The 21,256-nt window shown below is 32.8% G+C and overlaps 1 protein-coding gene across 1 annotated transcript; it reads right to left on the reverse strand.

Annotated features, from left to right (window-relative positions):
- Window positions 1-13,042: 13,042 nt before the first annotated feature.
- Window positions 13,043-14,755, reverse strand: LOC107841098 (probable aspartic proteinase GIP2). Its single transcript, XM_016685103.2, has one exon. The coding sequence runs from the start codon at window positions 14,597-14,599 to the stop codon at window positions 13,358-13,360; it is 1,242 nt and encodes a 413-aa protein (XP_016540589.1). The 5' UTR covers window positions 14,600-14,755; the 3' UTR covers window positions 13,043-13,357.
- Between the last annotated feature and the right edge of the window lie 6,501 nt (window positions 14,756-21,256).

The raw sequence follows: 21,256 nt of genomic DNA on the forward strand, positions 1-21,256 counted from the left end.
TAGACGGGCGCATAATGGATCATGCTCCCGCAAAAGCCAACGCAAAAGTCCTAGGTCCAAAATAGTGCAACTTTTCAGAATCATTATTTTTTTCTGAAGCTACACTTATTGGCTATAAATATTTATTTTTTTCTCAGATATTTCAAGAAAATTTTTGAAGTTAAAACCTCTTCTTTTCTTACAAAACTTAGTGTAGTTTGTTGTCGTTGAGGGAATTCGAAGTTCAACGACATTTGAGATACCACTATTCTATTAAAGTGTATCATTCTATTCTGGGGGATATAATCCATTAGATTCGAGTACTTAACATGAATAATTTTTCATAAGGACACATTGTGAATTAGTGGGCTTAATTCTTCTATCTCTATATCTTTCTTTTGTTTGTTTATTATTTTCTGAAAAGGTTCAAATTCCTTTTGCTATGCATAAATTTTGAACTTGTTGTTGAACTTAACATATTTTAAATACAGAATTTATTTGATAGAAATAACAGTTACAGGCTACAACTTAACATTGCACAAAAGTAGAGAATATAATCTAGGTGAATTTTGACATCCCTCTAGGGAAAACAATTTTCTACGTTAATGTACATGATCAGTGTTGCTTTATTTATGAATGGCAAACGATTTTCAATTATACAATATGTACTCTTAGTTTGATTATTAGCTGTCTCATTTTTCCCCTTTGTCCTAGTTTATTTTAACACTTCACGATTTTGAGATGCAACAAAATGTTGGAGACCATTTTTAACTAAATAAAACTAATATGTAACTAGTTTAACTAAATATTTACACACCAAGGGGTGTTGGCTGACACCGCTTGCAACACACCCGTGATAGCACCAATTACTGTATGCTAAATATAATTTTGAAGTGTTTTGGACCCTTTAGGAATCAGGATTAGGTGGGCTAAAACTATGTCGAGGGAATAATGTATAAGTCCCAACTTTTTTCATCATTCTCGTAGATGTAAATTTCAATCTTTCGTTCATTCATCTAATTGAGGAGTAAGTCAAGAAGTCATTGCTAAATTAAAATCAAAATTGCTCAATAATGACACTTAAATACTCACAAGTCAGTTCATTGAAATTTTTATACTAATTAAAACACCCTCTATCAAGGATATTTTTAATAACTAGCCCTAGTTTTATAATCCTTTCTCCTCTAATTTGATATTTACTAAATAGCCAAATATTTTTTTAATTTTTTATTAGGCAAGTGCAAATTGCAAAGCAATAGCTTTGTTTCTCAATATTTGTCTTCACGCATGTGAATTTCGTTCGCTTTCTTCACATTTTTTTTTCTCTTTTTTATTATTTCTTTCAAGTTTAGCTTGTTTAAAATTTCTTTCCAAACCAATTTAATTTAGACATTGTTGTAGAAACTTTATTCGAAAAAAAATATTATATTTGTATTGTAATAAGTACTAGATTGCCCGTCCCGTGCTGAGCACGGGCATTCTTCCGGCATTACTATACAAATGATCTCATAGAGATTGTAGCTGTTCCAAAAAAGAAGATACCATCAAACTGAATTTTAGCATAATATTCTTTGTACTATATATATTCATTTGTGGAACAAAATTATACAGTTGCATTTTCAAACTTGCTAAAAGACAAATAATGAAATTGTTCATGTAGTTATTGTTCCAATGTGTGCATGAGCTATGCTATAATTGGGTGAAATCTGAATTTTAGCAACTACAATTGGCAAACACATATTTCAGTTGGGTATCTGTTATAGGAAGAAAGGCAAACATTAGAAGTGCATAGTAAATAACGATGTAGAAGGAAGGAAAGTCTGCAGTTAACCAACTTCACTAGTCATCTTCTGTAAATTTGAGTCCAATTAGCTCCGGTTAAACCTGTACACATGCATTATTATAGATCTTGTGAATTGCTTGAATTTAAAATTGGAAAGTATTGGTCAAAAAGCATAAAACCTGTACAAATGCATCATTGCTATCCATCATTAGAAAAGAAGATAAAATTGCGGACAATCCTTCGTTATTCCACAAAGCTTCACTTGTTAATAGTCTTTTTTTTTTAAATACAAAATAATATTCTTTGAACAGACACAAATTCCTACATTTGTATATATTGAGGATTTTGCAATGACATTCTTTGAACAGACACAAATTTCTATATTGTATAGATTGAGGATTTCGCAATGACATTATTATGTAGCTAAGATAAGAAATAGAATGTGAAGAAAAAAGAAATTAATGATCCATACCGATTCCTACTTGAAAGTTTATAGTTAGGATCCCCTGAAGATTTGATAAATTAATCTAACCAACTATAAACTGGCCAAGTAATTATTTTAATATACTCTGGATAAAGATAATCACTAATATGACCACTTTGATTCTTTAATTCACAAAAGAAAGATACAGAAACAAGTCTTAAATATTGTGTCTAAAAAATATTGAATGCACCTTTCAATTCATCATATAATCTAAATAATTACACCATGTAGCTACTGTTTTGCCCTTTTTCGGTTTCGAAGGATTGAAAAATATTGGTGTTGACGTTTTAAACTATTTCGAAACTTTAAAGAAAATTTTAAAGCATTTTAAGAAATTACAGAGTCGTCACTTAATTTATTTGAAAAGAAATTAAGAAAAATTTTTAAAATAAAATCCTAAGTCTAAAAACAGAAAAAGACATGCTTTTAAGAAAATCTCGGGTAAAAGGTTCTTATTAATATTTTAGAAAGGTTTTTAAGTCACCTAAAATGTCCGCTAACTTGCGGTTACCTAGACTATTTGAAAACCACTTTGACTAACTTTGGAAAAAGAGAAATTGGTTTTTAAAAAGAAAGTGATTTAGGATAAAACTTGTATAAAATCAATTTTTGACGGCTTAGTAGGAAATTTAATCAATTCTAAGAAAATAAATAGCAAATAAGCATAGAAAGAGGGTAGAGAAAAAATTACGAGATTTAGGTATTTAGGCTCAAACCCACCAGCACCTGTCCTAGACTATTCAATTGGATTTTTAGCCCATATTTACCTGTCTTAATCTAAACATTGGGCTTTTGTCTCATAACCTATCCTAAACTATCTTTTAGGACCCTTTGGCCCAAAATCAATTTCACCTTTATTAATTTACAACTTGAGCTTCGAGGCCCAAAATGAATGAATAACTAAGCAACTAAACGAATAACAAACAAATAAAGCAATAATAAACAAAGAAGATTTTGTAAAGTCTCTTGGCAACTTTAATGATAGGTTTCGGCTCCTTTCTTCCATCGACAACAACTTCTTTGTCTAAAAATCAATCTCACTTGATAGACTCGAGGGGACGACTCGGAAGAGAAATGAACCACGATAGCCCATTATTGAAATGCACATGGAAAGAGTCCATTTTAGACTCGGCAATTTGCATGTCAAAACAAGAAAGAAAAGAAGAAGGATTAGAATATATTCAACAGGCAAATACTCATTTAACAGTCAAGCTTATAGGCTAAATGCACCCAATTATCAAAAATAAAACATACTTAAGGTCAATCATAATCTAGAAAATTAAAATTTTTACACATCCCAAAGAAGACATAAGACTATAATTTCTAAGAGATGAGAAATAAAGACTTCAATTTCTAAGAATCAAGATGCGATTGTTTCAAACTCTTGTAATAGGTTAATACAATTGAAATTACAAAAGAACTCATAAAAGTTCATTCGGGATGAAACAAGACGCAATCGTTCTTGCATATAGAATGCATATGCAATTTGAAAGGAATAAACCAATATGGCCTAATAAATTTCAAAGATTCTCAAACTTTCACATAAATAAAAGAAAAATAATTTCTCAGAGCATAGAAGCAGATTCAAAGTAAAGGCAAAAAAAATTAAACATTTCTAACCAACTCGAGATAAATGCTAACACATAAAAGTATGAAAGCAAAGAGGAAGTCAAATTCTCAAAACCATGATCGATTTACATGAGATCAAAGACATCATTCAAGGTATAAAGGAAGGCAAAGTTCTATGCTTGAATAAATTTTTGGATTAATTTCAAGCTACTGATTTCTGAAGTAGTGGCACCCATTATTACTATGCAAAAGCTAAGTCAAGTACTTTTATTCAAATGAAATTGAACTAAGCAAACCAATGCATCTTTGACGAAAATTGACTAAAGCTCTATGAGAAATCAAATCGAAGGATGTAGTTCGAATAATGAGATTCACGGCAAGGGTGAGAATCAGACATATTATTAAGCTCCTAATACAAGTGTTGAGACAGTAATAAAATAATTAAGAACAATTTGCAAATAATAGACATATTAGGTAAATAACGTGGACTCTATGGTTTAAAAATCTAACTTGAACGAACCTCTTTTAACTATTTCATCAAACATCACTAAAGTACTAATTAACTTTAAATTTTATTTGAGACATGACAAAGAACATAATACCCAATAAAATCAATTACGATAAATTTTTTATGAGGAAAAGATTGATATTTAAAAAAAAAAAATGAGGCTGCTAAAAGGGAAATGAGCACCAAATTCACATTCACAAATTTACACTCCAAACAAAAACATAATGCTATGGACGTATCGTGATAATGAGGTTAACAAACTAGAAACATCGATTCTCTATTTAACAAACTGAAAATGCTATTTCTTTATGGAGCAAGTATGAACCCAATTCACAGATAAACACCAAATTCCTATTTAACAAACTAAAAACGACAATTCTCCATGGAATAAGTATGAGCCCAATTCAAACATAAACACCAGTTCCCTATTTAACAACCTGAAAATGGGTCGCTCAATCACAAATATATGACGTTAATATGGATAATGAAACCACAGATGAACATAAAGTTAAACCAACGACTACGAAACTAAACAGTAAACCAAACAACTATGTCGAGAATATTGACTCAACGAAAATAACATAATAATCACAAAAAGCCTATAGCCCCCGAAGCTTTCTACAACAAACAGTCCCAGTAACTACGATTATGAAACTACGATGAAAGGGATGAAGAAAAAAATGATAATGAAGCTAAAAAAGAAAAGATGTATTTACCTATTTCAAGGCATCAAAATGAGACTCGAGCTACTAACGGAATCTCGACCACCACCGGAAGGCTTCACCGCGACTCCGAGAACTCCGACGATTTTTACGAAAAATTTTAACTAGGAAAATGAAAGTTTTGCTCAAAAGATTTTTTAAACCTCCCAGACCTCCCATTTTGCCTCTAATAGGAGATTTATATAGAAACAATTTGGGGGTCCCCTCGTTAAGCTCAATCGATGTGGGATGAATTTTTCAGGGGTGTTTTGAAAATTTTCAACAAGGGAAATTCAAATTCCAGATAAAGATAATGTTCCTCGCTAATAATTTGTACCAATTTTTTTTTTGGATTTTGATGAAATTCAAACTCCGTCATCCAATAGAAATGGGGGAAAGAGAATAATCTTCATGAACCAATGAAATTCTCCCAAATATGTACTAGTAATTTGGTCGTTGGGAGAGCCACCTTAGCATTTCTCTAGAAGATTCTCGGACCTTCTCTATACCAACTCACGTGAGATTTATGTGACATGTAAGAGAGGGAAAAGAGGCAGTTTGGGATCAATTTTGGGTTTCAAATCGAGTTAGGTTGGCTGAGCTGGTTTAGGTTTTCGTTGGATTTTGCTGGATATTGTCGGCTGGGGTATCGCTGTTATTTGTTGTTGTACCCGATATTGTTGGTGTTGTATGCTGATGGGGGTTTGTTTGGCCAAAACTACTGTTGTTGTATCATATTGTTATTTGCTCTTAAGGTGAAGAGAAGTAAATGGGCTGGGTCATGACATAATTTTGGATTGGGTGAAATTATTATTGGGTTGGTTATGTTAACCAGAAAAAAGGGGGGAAATGGGCTATAACGGGTCAATTGGGTTAAATTGGATGGATAGAAAAGTGTAGGCTATTTATTAAATAGCCAAAATTAAATTAAAATTAGTTAATTTCATTAAACTTTCAGCCAAATTGTAATCAGTTGGCCAATTGCATTGAAATTATGGCCAATTTGATTTCAATTATGACCAATTTAATAGATCGACTAATTAAATTAAAATTCGATTCGAATTAATATCTCGTTTAATTTCGAGATCCTTGATTAGATAAAATAAAATAAGTATTTCTCCAAATAAATTATTTTTGAGAATAAATTATATTTAAATCAAAACTTTATTCGTATAAATTTATTTTCAAGATATTCCTTCGTTAAAATCCGATATTCGATAAAATAAATATTTAAGTAATCAAATTATGTAATTTCATATAATTGAATACGATAATACATAATCGCTACTTAAAATAACAAAATTACCCAGTAAATACTTTGAAAAGTTTTTATTCGAATAAAATAAATGTTGTAATTTTATTTGAAAATCGGAGAGACTCAGAATTAAACTTAGTTATGGAGGGCAAAAATTAGGTGTCAACAACTTCTCCCTCTCTTCGGGTAGGGTGGATGCAAGTAACCCTGGGCAAAGGGAGTTTGACGTTCCTAGTTTTTATCCAACTGCAAATTCATTTCCCAAAAAGATTAGTTATCGCACGAGTTTCATGGAGTTATGGTCGGACCTCAATATTGGGTTTCCTACATATCTCAGGTTACATGAGAATTCAGGTCACTTGTAGTTCATAATTCTTGATTTTAAGCACAATTTTCAAAGAATTCACTAGCTATTCTGATTTTTAAATTTTAGTGAAATCGAAAAGCTGAGGAATAAGTGGATTGGGGGAGGTTTGAATACAGTCGAGTTTTCAATATAGATCCAAACCTACATACCCCCAAGACTTAGGAAATCAAACAGCTTGTAGTTTGATTCAATCGGTAGGAAAAATAATCTTTTATTTTAGACGATCTTTGGCTCGAGATGAGTAACAAGTTGATTGAGTTGCAAAAAGGAGGCTTGTAACCTCTTAACCATGAATTTTGGATCCTTCACATCCATAGTCAAGAACTTACCTGGAAAGAATTTCCAAAACTATAAGTATGTTGTTTCTCGAATTTGAAAGAAAGTTGAAAGAAAGAGAATGTTACCCTTGGCATGAGTTTAGAAATATTCCGAAAGTGAAGCTGAAACCAGAATATCCCAAAATACCTACATTTCTTCTAATAGGTGTGTGGTTTGATGTTGGTGACGATCTTCCTTTAGCTTGTGGCCAAAGAATTTGATGTCCCTCTCTAGACTAATCCTGTTTTATTGCTAAGAAAGAGTTTCACGTTATGTTGCGTCCTATCTGGAGTCATCCGTACCAACAGTTTTGATTTGATATTTTCATCCTCTCAGATTCTCTCAACAATGTCTCAAACAAAAATATTAGTGCTAAACATAATTCACGAAAGAGGTATATATATAGTTTTTTACCATATCTCCACGTGAGTTATTGCCTAAAAAGTAAAGTCATCCTCTCATGTGCCAATTTTGAAGGAAATAACTTTCAATAATAGACATAATAACCCTCTTGGTTATCGCATAATTATCTCATTTATCGATTGAATATGTCTTCAAAGTGGGGTGGCCTTTTTGGATACCGATGACACTTCATGCAGAACGATCCCTACAACCGTGTGATCTTATGCTGATGCAGCAACCTTTTTGGTCACATATAATACTTGTTGTATATGGAATGATAACTTCTCCAGGTATTGACAATGATTCTTTGCATGTGACCTCGGGTAAGTCTTGCGCATCTTTTGTATCGGTACAACTTATAGATTTTCCTTGAATTGTCAATCTTTGGATAATCTTGTGCATTATTCGATGTCGGATATGAGGTGACTTACAGATATCCTTTAAATTGCTAGCTTTAAGGTAATCCTGCACATTATCTGACCTTGGATAGGAAATGGCTTACGGATATCCTTCCAATCGTTAGCTCTCAGGTATTCCTGCACATCATCCGACCTTAGATACAATATGACTTATAGATATCTCTCAAATTGGTAGTCATTGGGTAATCCTGCACATAATCAATCTTGGATATGATGTGTCTTATAGAGAACCCTTGGACGTATCAATTTGATAATCTCACATATTCTCCGATAAGGATTTAATTGCGACATATGAATAACCTTCAACTATCGATCTTTAGGTAACGTAACAAACTATCTGGTTAAGATGTTCCATCTTACGGATAATCTTTGGACCATCACCTTATAGGTAATCTCGCACACTATCCTATTTCAAAAAATATGACTTATAGATGACCCTAGGTTTGTTAATTTTTAGGAAATCTCATATGTTGTCCGTATTCAGATAGCGACTTAGAGACGTCCCTTTGAATCGCGTGCTTCTGATGCATTCCAATGTTGATTCATAAAATAATGAGATATCCTCAATGCCAGAGTATTCTATTGTAATGCCGTGAGTCTACACCCTGGATGTCACGCGGTGCTGACGACCCCGAAGGATCACAAGCTAACCCATGACTGGTACCTGATGTGAGCACTGGATAATAATAATACTACAAAACATATGTAGAAGTATAACTAAAAATGTCATAAGGTTCTCAAAATATTGAAACAATAACTGAGTGCACTGATAATAATAATAATAATAATATTTGAAAAAATTGAATATTTGACTATGCTAGTCTAAAAGCCTCTAATTGTCTGAGTATGGAGTTGATGGGACAAACCCCCAACTAAATTCGACTGAAATAACTACTGAACTGTTGAACTACTGAAATAGATAAACTTTGTCCTCGAACTATGAGAACTCACCACTGTATCTGCTGCTGATAGCTTGAGCTGCTAAGTATGATCAGTACCTGAATGTCCGAACCTATGATATGAGACATCATAGCGCAAAGTAAAAGTATGCGTCAGTTCTTTGAAAATATTGGTATGCTAAGTGAGGTAGGCTGATATACATGGGTTCATATGCATGAGATAATAACTAATGAATGAACATCATGAAGTAACTGGATGAGAATACATGCAAAACTGTAACTACTGAATATGCTGAATATGCAATACTGCACATATAACGTCTATCTGCATTAGACTAAAACTGAAGTACTGAGTTCTGATAACTGAATACTGATAACTGAAAGCTTAGATTGATAGTGAAGTACTGAATTTTGATGGTTGTGTAACTGATAACTGATAGCCATGGTTCTGTAGAACTTTTTGAGTTTTTTACAGAATACTAAGATTGAAACGATAACTGTGGGAGTGTTCATCTAACCGATATACCCCAGTTCTATACTGAGTTAGGGTCCAACCTGTGACCCCAGTTGAAAGGATGTTAGTACCTTGCCAAGGGATACTAATAATGATGTGTCAACCCTAATCTGGTGGGAAGACTCATGAAATATATGTATGATTGCGTCAACCCGAGTATGGAAGGAGAACGACTTACCCTACACTGGCTAAGTAGTTCTGTAAGACAGGGACAACTACTAAGGGTCAAACCCTCTACTGGGTCTGGGTTTGCTCGGTGCTGAATCCTACTCCCAACTAAATCAACACTGAACTGATCGCTAGAATGTACTAGGCTTGACTGAGATGACACTGATCGTGTGGACTGACTGAACTGGACTGAGTTCACTGAGTTTTGTTAACTGACTGAGTATTACTGATCTTGACCTTTATTGAGACTATTCTATAACTACTGCAACTAAGTAAACAGCTAGATTTCGGGTAGTAAATACCCCCAGGTGACCATCTACTTGACCATCTGTCTGAAGATGAAAGGTTGTACTGAGGTGAATTTGGGTACCAAGACCCATTTGGAAGGCTTTCTGAAAGTAAGAGGTGAACTGCGTACTTCTATCTAAAATAATGGACAATGGTACACCATGCAATCTAACCAACTCTCTAACATAGAGCTTGGAATAATCCTCGGCCGAGTAAGAGCTATGAACTGGCAAGAAATGGGCTGATTTAGTCATCCTGTCCACAATGACCCAAATCGAAGCATGCAGACGACGAGTATGAGGCAAACCCATCACAAAGTCTATGTTCACTTCCTCCCACTTCTATGTGGGAATATACTGAACTCCTGCATGGATCCACTAGGCTTCTGTTGCTCAATCTTAACCTGCTGGCATGTAGAGCACTTAGCCACAAACTCCGCAATGTCTCTCTTCATCCTACTCCACCAATAAACTTCCCGCAAGTCACGGTACATCTGAGTGGCCACTGTATAAATTGAGTAACGTACACCATGAGCTTCTGGGAGAGTTCATTATCTCACGCCATATACACGTGGCACACATAACCTACCCTGACAACACAATACACCATCTCCCTCTTGGGAGAAAACCTCTACTTTCTGGTCTCTGACTGACTCTTTCAGCGATCTCTGTCCTGTTTTTGTTTTATTTTGAAAACTAGAGATGACTCTGAACAATTCTGCACTTAAACACTACCGTCAGCCGAATCAACCAAACAGACACCTAGCCAGGCAAGCTGATGAACTTCTTGAACTAACATCTTCTTACTATCCACAACATGAGCAACACTACCCATAGAGAATCTACTGAGAGCATCAGCCACTATATTGGCCTTGCCCGAGTAATACAGAATACTCATGTCATAATCTTTCAACAACTCTAATCATCTTCTTTGATGCAGGTTCAAGTCTTTCTGAGAGAATACATACTATAAGCTTTTGTGGTCTGTGAACACATCAACAAGTACCCCATACAAATAGTGCTTCCATATCTTTAAGGCAAACACAATAGCTGCTAACTCAAGACCATAGGTGGGGTAATTCTTTTCATGTGGCTTAAGCTATCTAGAGGCATAGGCCATAACCTTACCCTTCTACATCAAAACACACCCCAAACCAACTCTGAAAGCATCACAATACACAACAAATCCATCTGAACCATCGGGTAAAGTCAAAACTGGGGTTGTAGTGAGTCGAGTCTTCAACTCCTGAAAACTCTTCTCACAAGAATTTGACCACCGAAACTTGACTTTCTTCTGAGTCAATCTGGACATGGAGGATACAATAGATGAAAATACTTCAACAAATCATTGGTAATAGCCAGCCAAACCCAAGAAACTCCTAATATTTGATGGGGAGATGGGTCTGGGCTAGTTTCTCACTGCTTCGATCTATTGAGGATCAACTCTAATGCCATCATTGAAAATAATATGACCAAGGAAAGCTACTAATATTAGCCAAAATTCACACTTACTGAATTTGGCGAACAACTGATGGGCTCTGAGAGTCTAATACTATTCTGACATAGTCTGCGTGATCATTTTCACTGCGGGAGTAGATAAGAATATCATCTATGAAGACTATGACGAACATGTCCAAGTACTTCTTGAACATGCAGTTCATCAAGTCCATGAAAGTTACTGGGGTGTTAGTAAGACCAAATGACGTGACTAGGAATTCAAAATGACCATACCAAGTTTTGAAAGCTATTTTCGGAATTTCACATTCTCTGACTCTGAGCTGATGATAGCCTGATCTGAGGTCTATCTTAGAAAAGTAACTGGCACCCTAAAGTTGGTTAAACAAGTCATCGATTCTAGAAAGTAGGTACTTATTCTTGACTATGACTTTGTTTAATTGACGATAGTAAATACATATTGTGAGAGAACCATCTTTCTTTCACATGAATAGAACTGGTACGCCCCATAGGGAGACACTAGTCTGATGAATATCTTATCTAAGAGGTCTTTCAGCAGCTTTTTTAACTCTTTGAGTTCAACTGGAACCATTCTATATGGTGGAATAGAGATGGGCTGAGTGTCTGGAAGAAGGTCTATTCCGAAGTCAATTTCCCTTTCCGAAAAAACTCTAGGAAGATCTTTGGGAAACACATCTAGAAATTCACTTACTGTTAGAACTGACTGAAGATTAAGAGTTTCAGAACTAAAATCTTTAACTCGAACGAGATGATAGACACACCCCTTAGATATCATCTTTCTCCCTCTAAGGTATGATACAAGCTGACCCCTAAGTGCTGAAGTACTACCCCTTCATTCTAGGATAGGTTCATTCGGAAACTAAAAATAGACAAATCTATTTCTATAGTCAACTGAAGCATAGCATGAATGAAGCCAATTCATGCCAAGAATGACATCAAAATCTGTTATTTTTAACTCTACTAAGTCTGCTGAAGTAACTTTGTGAGACACCATAACTGGACAGTTCTTGTATACCCATCGGGCTATGATATTTTTACCCATTGGGGTAGAGACTGAGAAAGGCTCTACTAAGATTTCGGTACTGACTCCAAAGTTAATAGCTATATAAGGAGATACAAAGGACAAAGAAACTCCTGGATCTAACAAAGCATAAACATATAAATGGTAAAATTGTAACGTACAAGGGACCATATCAGGAGAACTTTCCTAATCCTATCGGGACTGGGAAACGATATATTCAAAGGACAGACTCCAAAATGCAAAAATCTTCAGGTTACCATATACATAATGCTCCCATGCTGTGTCGATGGCAAAAAATCAGAGTGCATGAAGACAAGAGCAGGACCTGTGACAATATAGCCAAAGAAGTAGCATTTATGTGTAGTGTGAGGGCATCTACGGGCATTAGAAGACTTCAACAATTTCTGCTTTAGCTTCATCTTCTTTAGAAACTTGTTGTCTTTGAGTGAATTGGTGAGATAACAAATTGTGTATGGATTTGTAAATACCTCTTGGTGCTTAATGACAAAAGTTGGATACCAATAAAAAGACATGAAGAGGCTCAGGAAATGAAAGAACACAGCAACATTTTTTAAGATTATCACTAAATTTGCATCATGAAAAGCTAACAGCTTTGATCAAAGTCTTTTTGACGAGATCTACTGAAGTGAACTTTTGTGAATAAAGGTTTAAGGTTAGAGAGGTGTAATCAAAAGTCATGAGCTGCTATTTATGTTCTTTTTTCTGTGTGATTTGGCAAAGCCAACTGTTGCATCAGGCAAGAAAGCCCAATTCTTTTGGTGGTGATCAACCAAGAAGCAAAAGCCTGATCCCATATTGTGACTTTGTATCCATCTCACTCATTTCCAAACATAAGAATGCATCAATCAAACTAGCAAAGAAACATGTAGAATTTAGAATAAATACATTCTTTAATCTGGAAGTTAAAAATCAGTTCTTACATATCAAAACTTTCTCACGGATGCGTCCGCCAGAATGCCTCCTAGCTTTGGGACGACTCAAAGTGAGTCAAGAAACACTCACTCAACCAGAACCAACAATCTCTCCTCACAATAAAGAGTACTCTCACAATAAACTAGTACTCTAATATTCTATGATTGGCCAAGTCATGATTATATAAAAGAGCCAATACATGTTCTTAAGACAACTATACAAGTTGGAATCTAGCATTCAAAATCTTGGGTTAAGGATTTTGTCCAAGTCCAAGTCAAGAATCAAAAGCTTCATCCTTTGAGAACATGAAGTCAGAACAACTTGTTTCTGACATTGATAATGAAGAAGTAAATCCAAGCATAGAAATCCCCAAGTTAAACTCCAATAGATTATCCTCCAATTGATGACCCCCTATAACAATTGATGCTTTTTGATTCACCCCTCCATCCAAGATTCCCAAACACATCACTTCATCATTTACCTTCACCATTGAATTTCTCCCATATATCCTCCACTTAACCATCTCGCTTTGCAATACTAGATCAATAGTTGGCACATTCGGTCCTACTTTTGTCAAATCTACCCCCTTTGCGCTAAAGCAAAGCCCAAATGGTGCTACGGGCTCTACCTTAATCAATCCCATAGAAATACCAAATCTTTCATATGCCTCAACAAATTTCTCATAAATTGAACTCTTCAGAGTTGTAAAAGGGGAAATTGTGCTAATCTTTGTCCCTCCATGACCTTCTTCATCCATTGTAAACAAAGATATGTTCAAAGACAATTTCTTGCCACTAATCTTGATGGATTTAACATTAATGTAATACTCTTCTGCAACACCATCTTTGGAGGAAATCAAAGGTGTGTAAAGCATGGATCTTGAAACATCATGACCCAAAAGTGACAAATAAGGACTTTCACCAGAAATTATAGCACCATTTGAATCAGATAAACAAAGAGCAAATTTCCTCTGAAAACCAAATGCATCAGACAACTGAGATGGCAATGCAATTCTTGAATTTCCAAGGCCTAACATACCTTTAGCACCTCTAGCAAGTCCTTGTAACAAACTAGTTGATGCACAAGAAAACAAGAATTGATGAATTGAAGCAATTGAACCTGTTTTTAACTCATCTATAAATTCCACAGCAAAATTGTCCTCTGCTAATTGCCCTGTTGTAGCCACTTTTGTAAAGGGATTTTCTTGTTGCACACCACAAATCTTGTTAGTGCAACCATTAGGCTTAGTCATAGAGCATTTTAGTGAATTACAAGGTACAAGTTTTTGACTTGTTAAGCCACAATCAGCCCAAAGAAATGAACCACCAAGATTTACAACTAACTTTATGGGGGCAAGATGAGTGCCCATGTAGACTTGTGTCACATATTGGAAAGTGAAGGGATCTTTGTTTACAGGGAGAATTATGGCTTTTGGTAAAAAGGGTCCATGAGAAACACAGAAAGAAATCAAGAAAAAGAAAGGAAATAGAGGAAGGAATTGAACAAGTGAAGGCATTTTTTATGTTTCAAGAAAGACAACAAGCAAATGAGAAACTGTTGAGTGGTGAGTTTAAAGGAAATTAAACCTATAAAAACATGTGCAGTTTTGGTTGTAAGACGCTGCGGAGGGTCGCTACACCTAGTGGGGCCTGAAATGGATATTAAGGAGTCTTTGTACCGTGGGATAAAAGATAATAATATTCGGAATAAATTTAAAACTAACTTCCTTTTATATTTGATACTTACTCCGTTCAAGAAGAATAACCTACTTTGACTTGATATAAAATTTTAAAAAAAATAAAGAAACATTTAAATTTTGTTGCCTTAAATTAAAGTTGTGTCAAATTATCAAAATACCTTTTAATTTTGTGATCCTAAACATGTCATGTGGAAAGTTGAAATTAAAATATTATAAAAAAAAAATTATTCTACTTTAAACGAACTAAAAAAAATAGTTCATTTTTTTTTTAAACCAATGAAGTATCAAACATGATTACTATATTTAATTAAAATTTTATATAAAAAATAAATAAAATAATTTCATATAATATCTCAACGAATATTCCAGTTTATCCATTCCTTATACCAAACACTCTTAAAGAAGTGGTGGATAAGGCATAGGGAAAATGTTAAATGTCATTGTTTTTGCTGACTAGATTACACGGTTTCTTGATTTTACACGCACCATGAAAAGGACAGGAATGTCATTTTCTGTTGTCCTACTGATAAGCAACATGAACAATTTTTTTTTTGAATGTTTATTGTAATCAAATTAAAAGTAAAGAGGGTGTTTGGATAAACTTAATTTTTGGTTAAAATAATTTTTAAGTTATTTTTAATTTTTGAAAGTGTTTGATAATTTTTAAAATTATTTAAAAAAAATTAATTTTGATTTTCTAAAAGGTAAAAGTAAAAATAGCTTTCTCTAACTTTTTTTGTGGGCTTATAAGCCAATTTAAATCGATCATATAAATGATATATATATCCTTGTAATTGTCTCTTATTCCAAATATACCTTTTTATAGTCCTAATTTTCTTTTACTCTCCCGCATATTCATTTTGCTCTCAAAACTACTTTTACTCTCCAACATATTCATTTTGCTCTCAAAACTAAAGATGCAGATTTAGTTTTTATTTTTTTTGAACTGAAATAAAATTGTAAAAGGTCAATGTAGAATTAGATATTTTAATGAGGATTTCTCAAAGGCTTTTTCCATAAAGGTGCTACTCACAGTTGGGGAAAGAGTTAACTATGTAGCATTTTCGTAAGCAGTGATCATCTTTAAAGGCATTTTATCTAAACAATAGAACATCTCGTGAAGCCTCCTTTTCTTATTTAATCAAAGGAGATATTAATTTAACGTAATCATGAAGAAATAAATAATTTTTTAATATATAATTATTTTTTTCAAACACATTAAAACATTCAATACTTAAATTCTTAAAAAAAGTGATTTTTGAGCGCACAAATTAATAGTCATTCATGAAAATATTTTTAATATATATATTAATTTAAATTTGAATCATTTTAGCAATAAAAAATAATAACAATCAACTTTATATATTATTAACAGGTATAAGAATATTTCAAATATTTTGATAAAAAAAAATGTTTAAAATCACTTATTTATCAAATACATCAAAAATATTTTTTCAATTTCAACACTTTTATCCAAACACATACTATTTATTTTTAAAATAAATTTAATCCTTTCAAAAATATTTTTAAACAACTTTTTAAAAATTATTTTTTTCAATCTATTCAAACTAGCCCAAAGTCGTTTTTAATGATTTTGGCATGTGAAGCAAAGACTTTTTCGAGGATTCGTGCTTTTAGTTGTTGTTGGAGATCTATTGAAACTTTGGGACAAAATGGGGAAAAAAAGGCTGAATAAGAGATACATACGTGGCAAGGAGATATATATATTATATATATCCCCAATTCCAAAGGCATATCCAAATCGCTAGAGGGTCTTGAAATTAATGAACCTGTACTATTCTGTTCTTATCATTATGTCCACCTCATTTCGCTTATCTAGAATACCTATATACTCCATATATATATTTCTTTTTAAGCACATACCGTATTAATAGGATTTTTGGGTATTGCCTAAAGCTACAGAGTTGTTAATTGTTAATAATAATAATAATAATGACACATACCGTATTAATAGGATTTTTGGGTATTGCCTAAAGCTAGAGAGTTGTTAATTGTTAATAATAATAATAATAATAATGACAGAAAAATAACGATGGAAAAGAAGAAAATTTAAAAGCCATTGCTTATTATGACCAATAAAAATAAAAATTTACAATAAATAAATTATTATATTTGTTAAATATTTTTTCATATGAATCGACTAATAATTTTTATAAGGAAAAAAACAGTGTCTGCGGAGAGGCGCCACAGTTTGGTAAAATACATATGGATAAGGCCATGGAGGTGTCTACTCAGCTCTTAGAAGTCCTTTTTTTTTTTTTGGCAATAAAAGACATATTTTTTGTCACAATATAAAAAGGAAAAAAATTATAAATATACTCGTACTTTGGTGAAATTTATTGTAAGAATATTGAGGGATTCTATAACTCTCATGAACTATTTCCTCTATTTCATATTAGTTGACCTATACCTGTCAAACGGGCTGAGTTGATCCGGCCCAACCCGATCCGAATCGGCCCACTTAATAAAATCAGATCGGGGTCATACCGGCCTAGTCAGTTCATGGGCTATAGGGTACTGGGTCTCGGGCCAAATTATTTTTTGGGTTGGGCCCAGTTAATTCGGACCGAACCAGGCTCGGTCCAGGCCCATCGGGTTAACCGATGAGGCCCGATTTTTTTTTTTTTAATTTGAATTTTATCAAAAAACGGTCATTGGGTCCAACGGTAATATAGCCGTTGGGAGCCCAAAACGGCTATTTTAGCCTTTTTATATAGGAAAAAAATTAATTAAATTATTTTTTTAAACCCAAAAAAATTCTTATAAATACCCTACACTTTCAAATTATTTTCCACACAATTTTTCGTTCTCTCAAATCTCAATTCTCAAATATTCTATATATTTCTAAAGTGTTCACTTTAATTTTTTAATTTTGCGATTACAAAGTACGAGTGGAAGTTTCTAAAGTCGCAACCTTCGGATACTTCCAAAATTTGGTATTATCGTTCCATCTCTTACGTTTAATTTTTAATTAATGTATTAATTATTGAATATTTAATTTTATTATATTTGTGTATTTTAAATTTTTTTAGTTCAATTTATATTATGGATAAATTAAGAAACCTCGCCACTAAAGGTGTTAAAATTTTTTATTTCAGAAGTGGTAGTGCTAGTAAAAAACGAATTACTAGCAGTAGAGGTACTTCAAGTAGTAGATATACCCGTGTGTTTCCGCCTCCAGTACCGCTTAGTCAACCTTTTGAGGAAGAAATAGATGTAGATACTCACGATATGGATTATGTAGAAGCTCAGAAAAATTACGGTATAGAAGAAGAAAATGAAGTAGATGCGGTTAATTTAAACGAAGATGATGAAAATATTGGTGAGACACCCGCAGTAGGAAATGCTAACGTTAGATCTAAATCGGTTAATCTCCCTCCCCGTCCTCCCCGTGCCCCAAGACCTCGTAAACCAACTAGTATTGCTTGACAATTTTTTGAACGTATATCAGATATTGAGGTGCAATGCAATATTTGTCAACAAATATATAAGCATAAAAGAGGAGGCATGCAAGGGGGTACGGGTACGTTAATGAAACATATAAGTGATAATCACGATAGAGAGTTAAAAATTGCAAAAGGTGGTGTGGATGTTGGTGGACCAACACAAACTAGAATGGACCCAACAACCGATCAGGTAATGAAAAAGTATAATAAATTGAGGGGTCAAGAAGAAATAGCTAAAATGGTAGATGTGGGTTGTTTGCCTTTTAGTTTTTCTTTTTCTGATGTTTTTATTCATTATATTCAAGCAATTTATAATTCTATATTTAATGATATTCCTAGAAGTACTTGTCGGGCCGATATTTTTAGACTTCATTCACAATATTATTTTTATTTATCAATATTGTTAAAAAATATTCAATGTAGAATATCTCTAACTTCTGATCTTGGTCATGCTGTAAATAAAAATAATTATTTAACCGTTACTTGTCACTGGATAGATAGTAATTTTGTTATGCAAAAATGGATTCTTACTTTTTATATGATAAAGATCATAAACATATTGGAGATTTTATTGTTGATTCGATTGCTAAAGTTGTGGAATTTTGTGGTAACGAAAATAAAATCTTATGTATTGCTTTTGATAATGCTTTTAACAGCAAGACTGCTATAACAAATTTAAAATCTAAGTTATTTCTGTCGTTACTTGAAATTTTTCATGTTAAGTGTGCTTGTCGTATATATAATTTAATTATAAGAGACGGTCTTGAGTTTTTTGAGTTTTATATTGAAAAAATCCGGCTTGCCGTTAGTTTTATTCAAGGAAATAATCGAAGATCAAGAATTAGGGACTTTAAACTTAAATGTGAACAAAATGGACTTGCACCGATAGTGATGCCTGAAGAATGTGATACTAGATGGAATGCTACGTATGATTTTTTAAAAACTTATTATAAATATAGAGTTCCTATTACACTATCTTTTAACCAACATTGTGGTTCTTTTGTTGATTCTGCTGATTGCATGTTACATGATTCTAATTGGGTTGTAATTAATGATCTTGTTAAGTTTTTACAAAAAATTTATATAGCTACGGTTGAATTTTTCGGTGCTTATTATCCTGCTGTTTGTAATATTTTGGCATATATAGCCGATATTTCTGCTTAACTCAAAGAATATAAAAATAAAGAAGGTTACAAAGAAGTTGTTGGTGTCATGTTTTCTAAATTTAAAAAATATTTTTTTCTGATTCCCCCTATTTACTTGGTTGGTGCTATGCTAAATTCGTGTATGAAATATACTACTATGTGCCACTTTAGTACTCTTATTTATTCTAACTTAGAGATAAATACTAACAATGATTCTGAACAAGTACAACCTGATTTGTGGACGGCTATGGGTGATGCGAACAGTGACATAGATAAATTATATAACCACTATGCTGATTTAGTTGATTTAGCTGTGTCAACAAATATCACTCCAACTGTCGCTCCTCATCCTCCCGAGGAGCCATCATCTTCTAAAAGGCAGGCACATAGTGGTTTTCCTGATTCCTTTTATGATTTACCTTGTTGGAACAATGTTGAGGATGGAGCTTACACATCAACTTATCAGAAAGAGCTTAAGTATTATCTTCGATCGCCGCTAGAGGATCGCAGACGATGGATCAACACGTTGTATTGGTGGAGGAATAATGAAACACAATATCCTATGTTTTCAAGATTAGCTAGAGATATCCTGAATGTTCCAATGTCAACCGTTGCATCGGAGAGCGCTTTTAGTCAGGGACGACAGCAGCTTGGAGACAACCGACATTCATTGGGAAGCAATGCAATGAATATTCTAATTTGCCTTAGAGATTGGATTAGAGCCGAACGAATAAATCAAGGAATGAAAGCGGAGCCGAACGACGAGCAGAGACTTGAAGAAATTATGACTTCACGGGAGAACTCAATAGAATCAAGTCCAATGCATGGTTTTGCCTTTGTTGACTTTGACTATCCTATGCAAGTTCTCGTTAATATTAACATGCATGAGTTGGAAAAAATGATGCAAAATTTGTAGATTTTTCATCCATGTAAATTATAAATTTTGGATCATTTTGCAATCAATAAAATTCAACATTCATTCATTCCTTAGTCCTTACTTTGTAATTTATTTCATTTAATGATTTAAATTGAATTTTTAGTATAAATTGAATACTTAGTTTTAATATATTACTAATTTACTATAAGGTATTATTAATTTATTATATTAAGTAGCATATGTTTTATTTAAAGAAGTACATATATTTTAAAGTAGTATGTATATATTGAATGATATATATATATATATATATATGTGTGTGTGTGTGTATTTTCTAAAGTACTATATATTTAACGTATACATGTGTATATATTTTATAAATTAGTATAGAATTATATATATAGTATGTGTATATATTGTAGTATATATTTTATTTAAAGTAGTATGCATATATTGAATAGTACGTATATATGTGTGTATATCTTGTATAGACGTATATATTTAATGTATAAATGTGTATATATTTTATAAATTAGTATATAACTATATATTTAGTGTGTGTATATATTGTAGTATATTTTATTTAAAGTAGTACGTATATATTGAATAGTACGTATATATGTGTGTATATCTTCTATAGACGTATATATTTAACGTATACGTGTGTATATGTTTTATAAATTAGTATTTAACTATATATTTAGTGTGTGTATATATTGTAGTATATTTTATTTAAAGTAGTACGTATATATTGAATGGTATGTATATATGTGTATATCTTTTATAGACGTATATATTTAACCTATACATGTGTATATATTTTATAAATTAGTATATAGCTATATATAGTGTGTGTGTGTGTATATATTGTAGTATATATATATTGTGGTATATGTTTTTTTATAGTAGTATATATATTTAACTAAAGTATAATCGTATATACAATTAATGTGTAATTGTATATATGTATTATGTGTATATATAT

The sequence above is a fragment of the Capsicum annuum genome, chromosome 1, assembly GCF_002878395.1.
Source record: "Capsicum annuum cultivar UCD-10X-F1 chromosome 1, UCD10Xv1.1, whole genome shotgun sequence".
Classification (NCBI taxonomy): domain Eukaryota; kingdom Viridiplantae; phylum Streptophyta; class Magnoliopsida; order Solanales; family Solanaceae; genus Capsicum; species Capsicum annuum.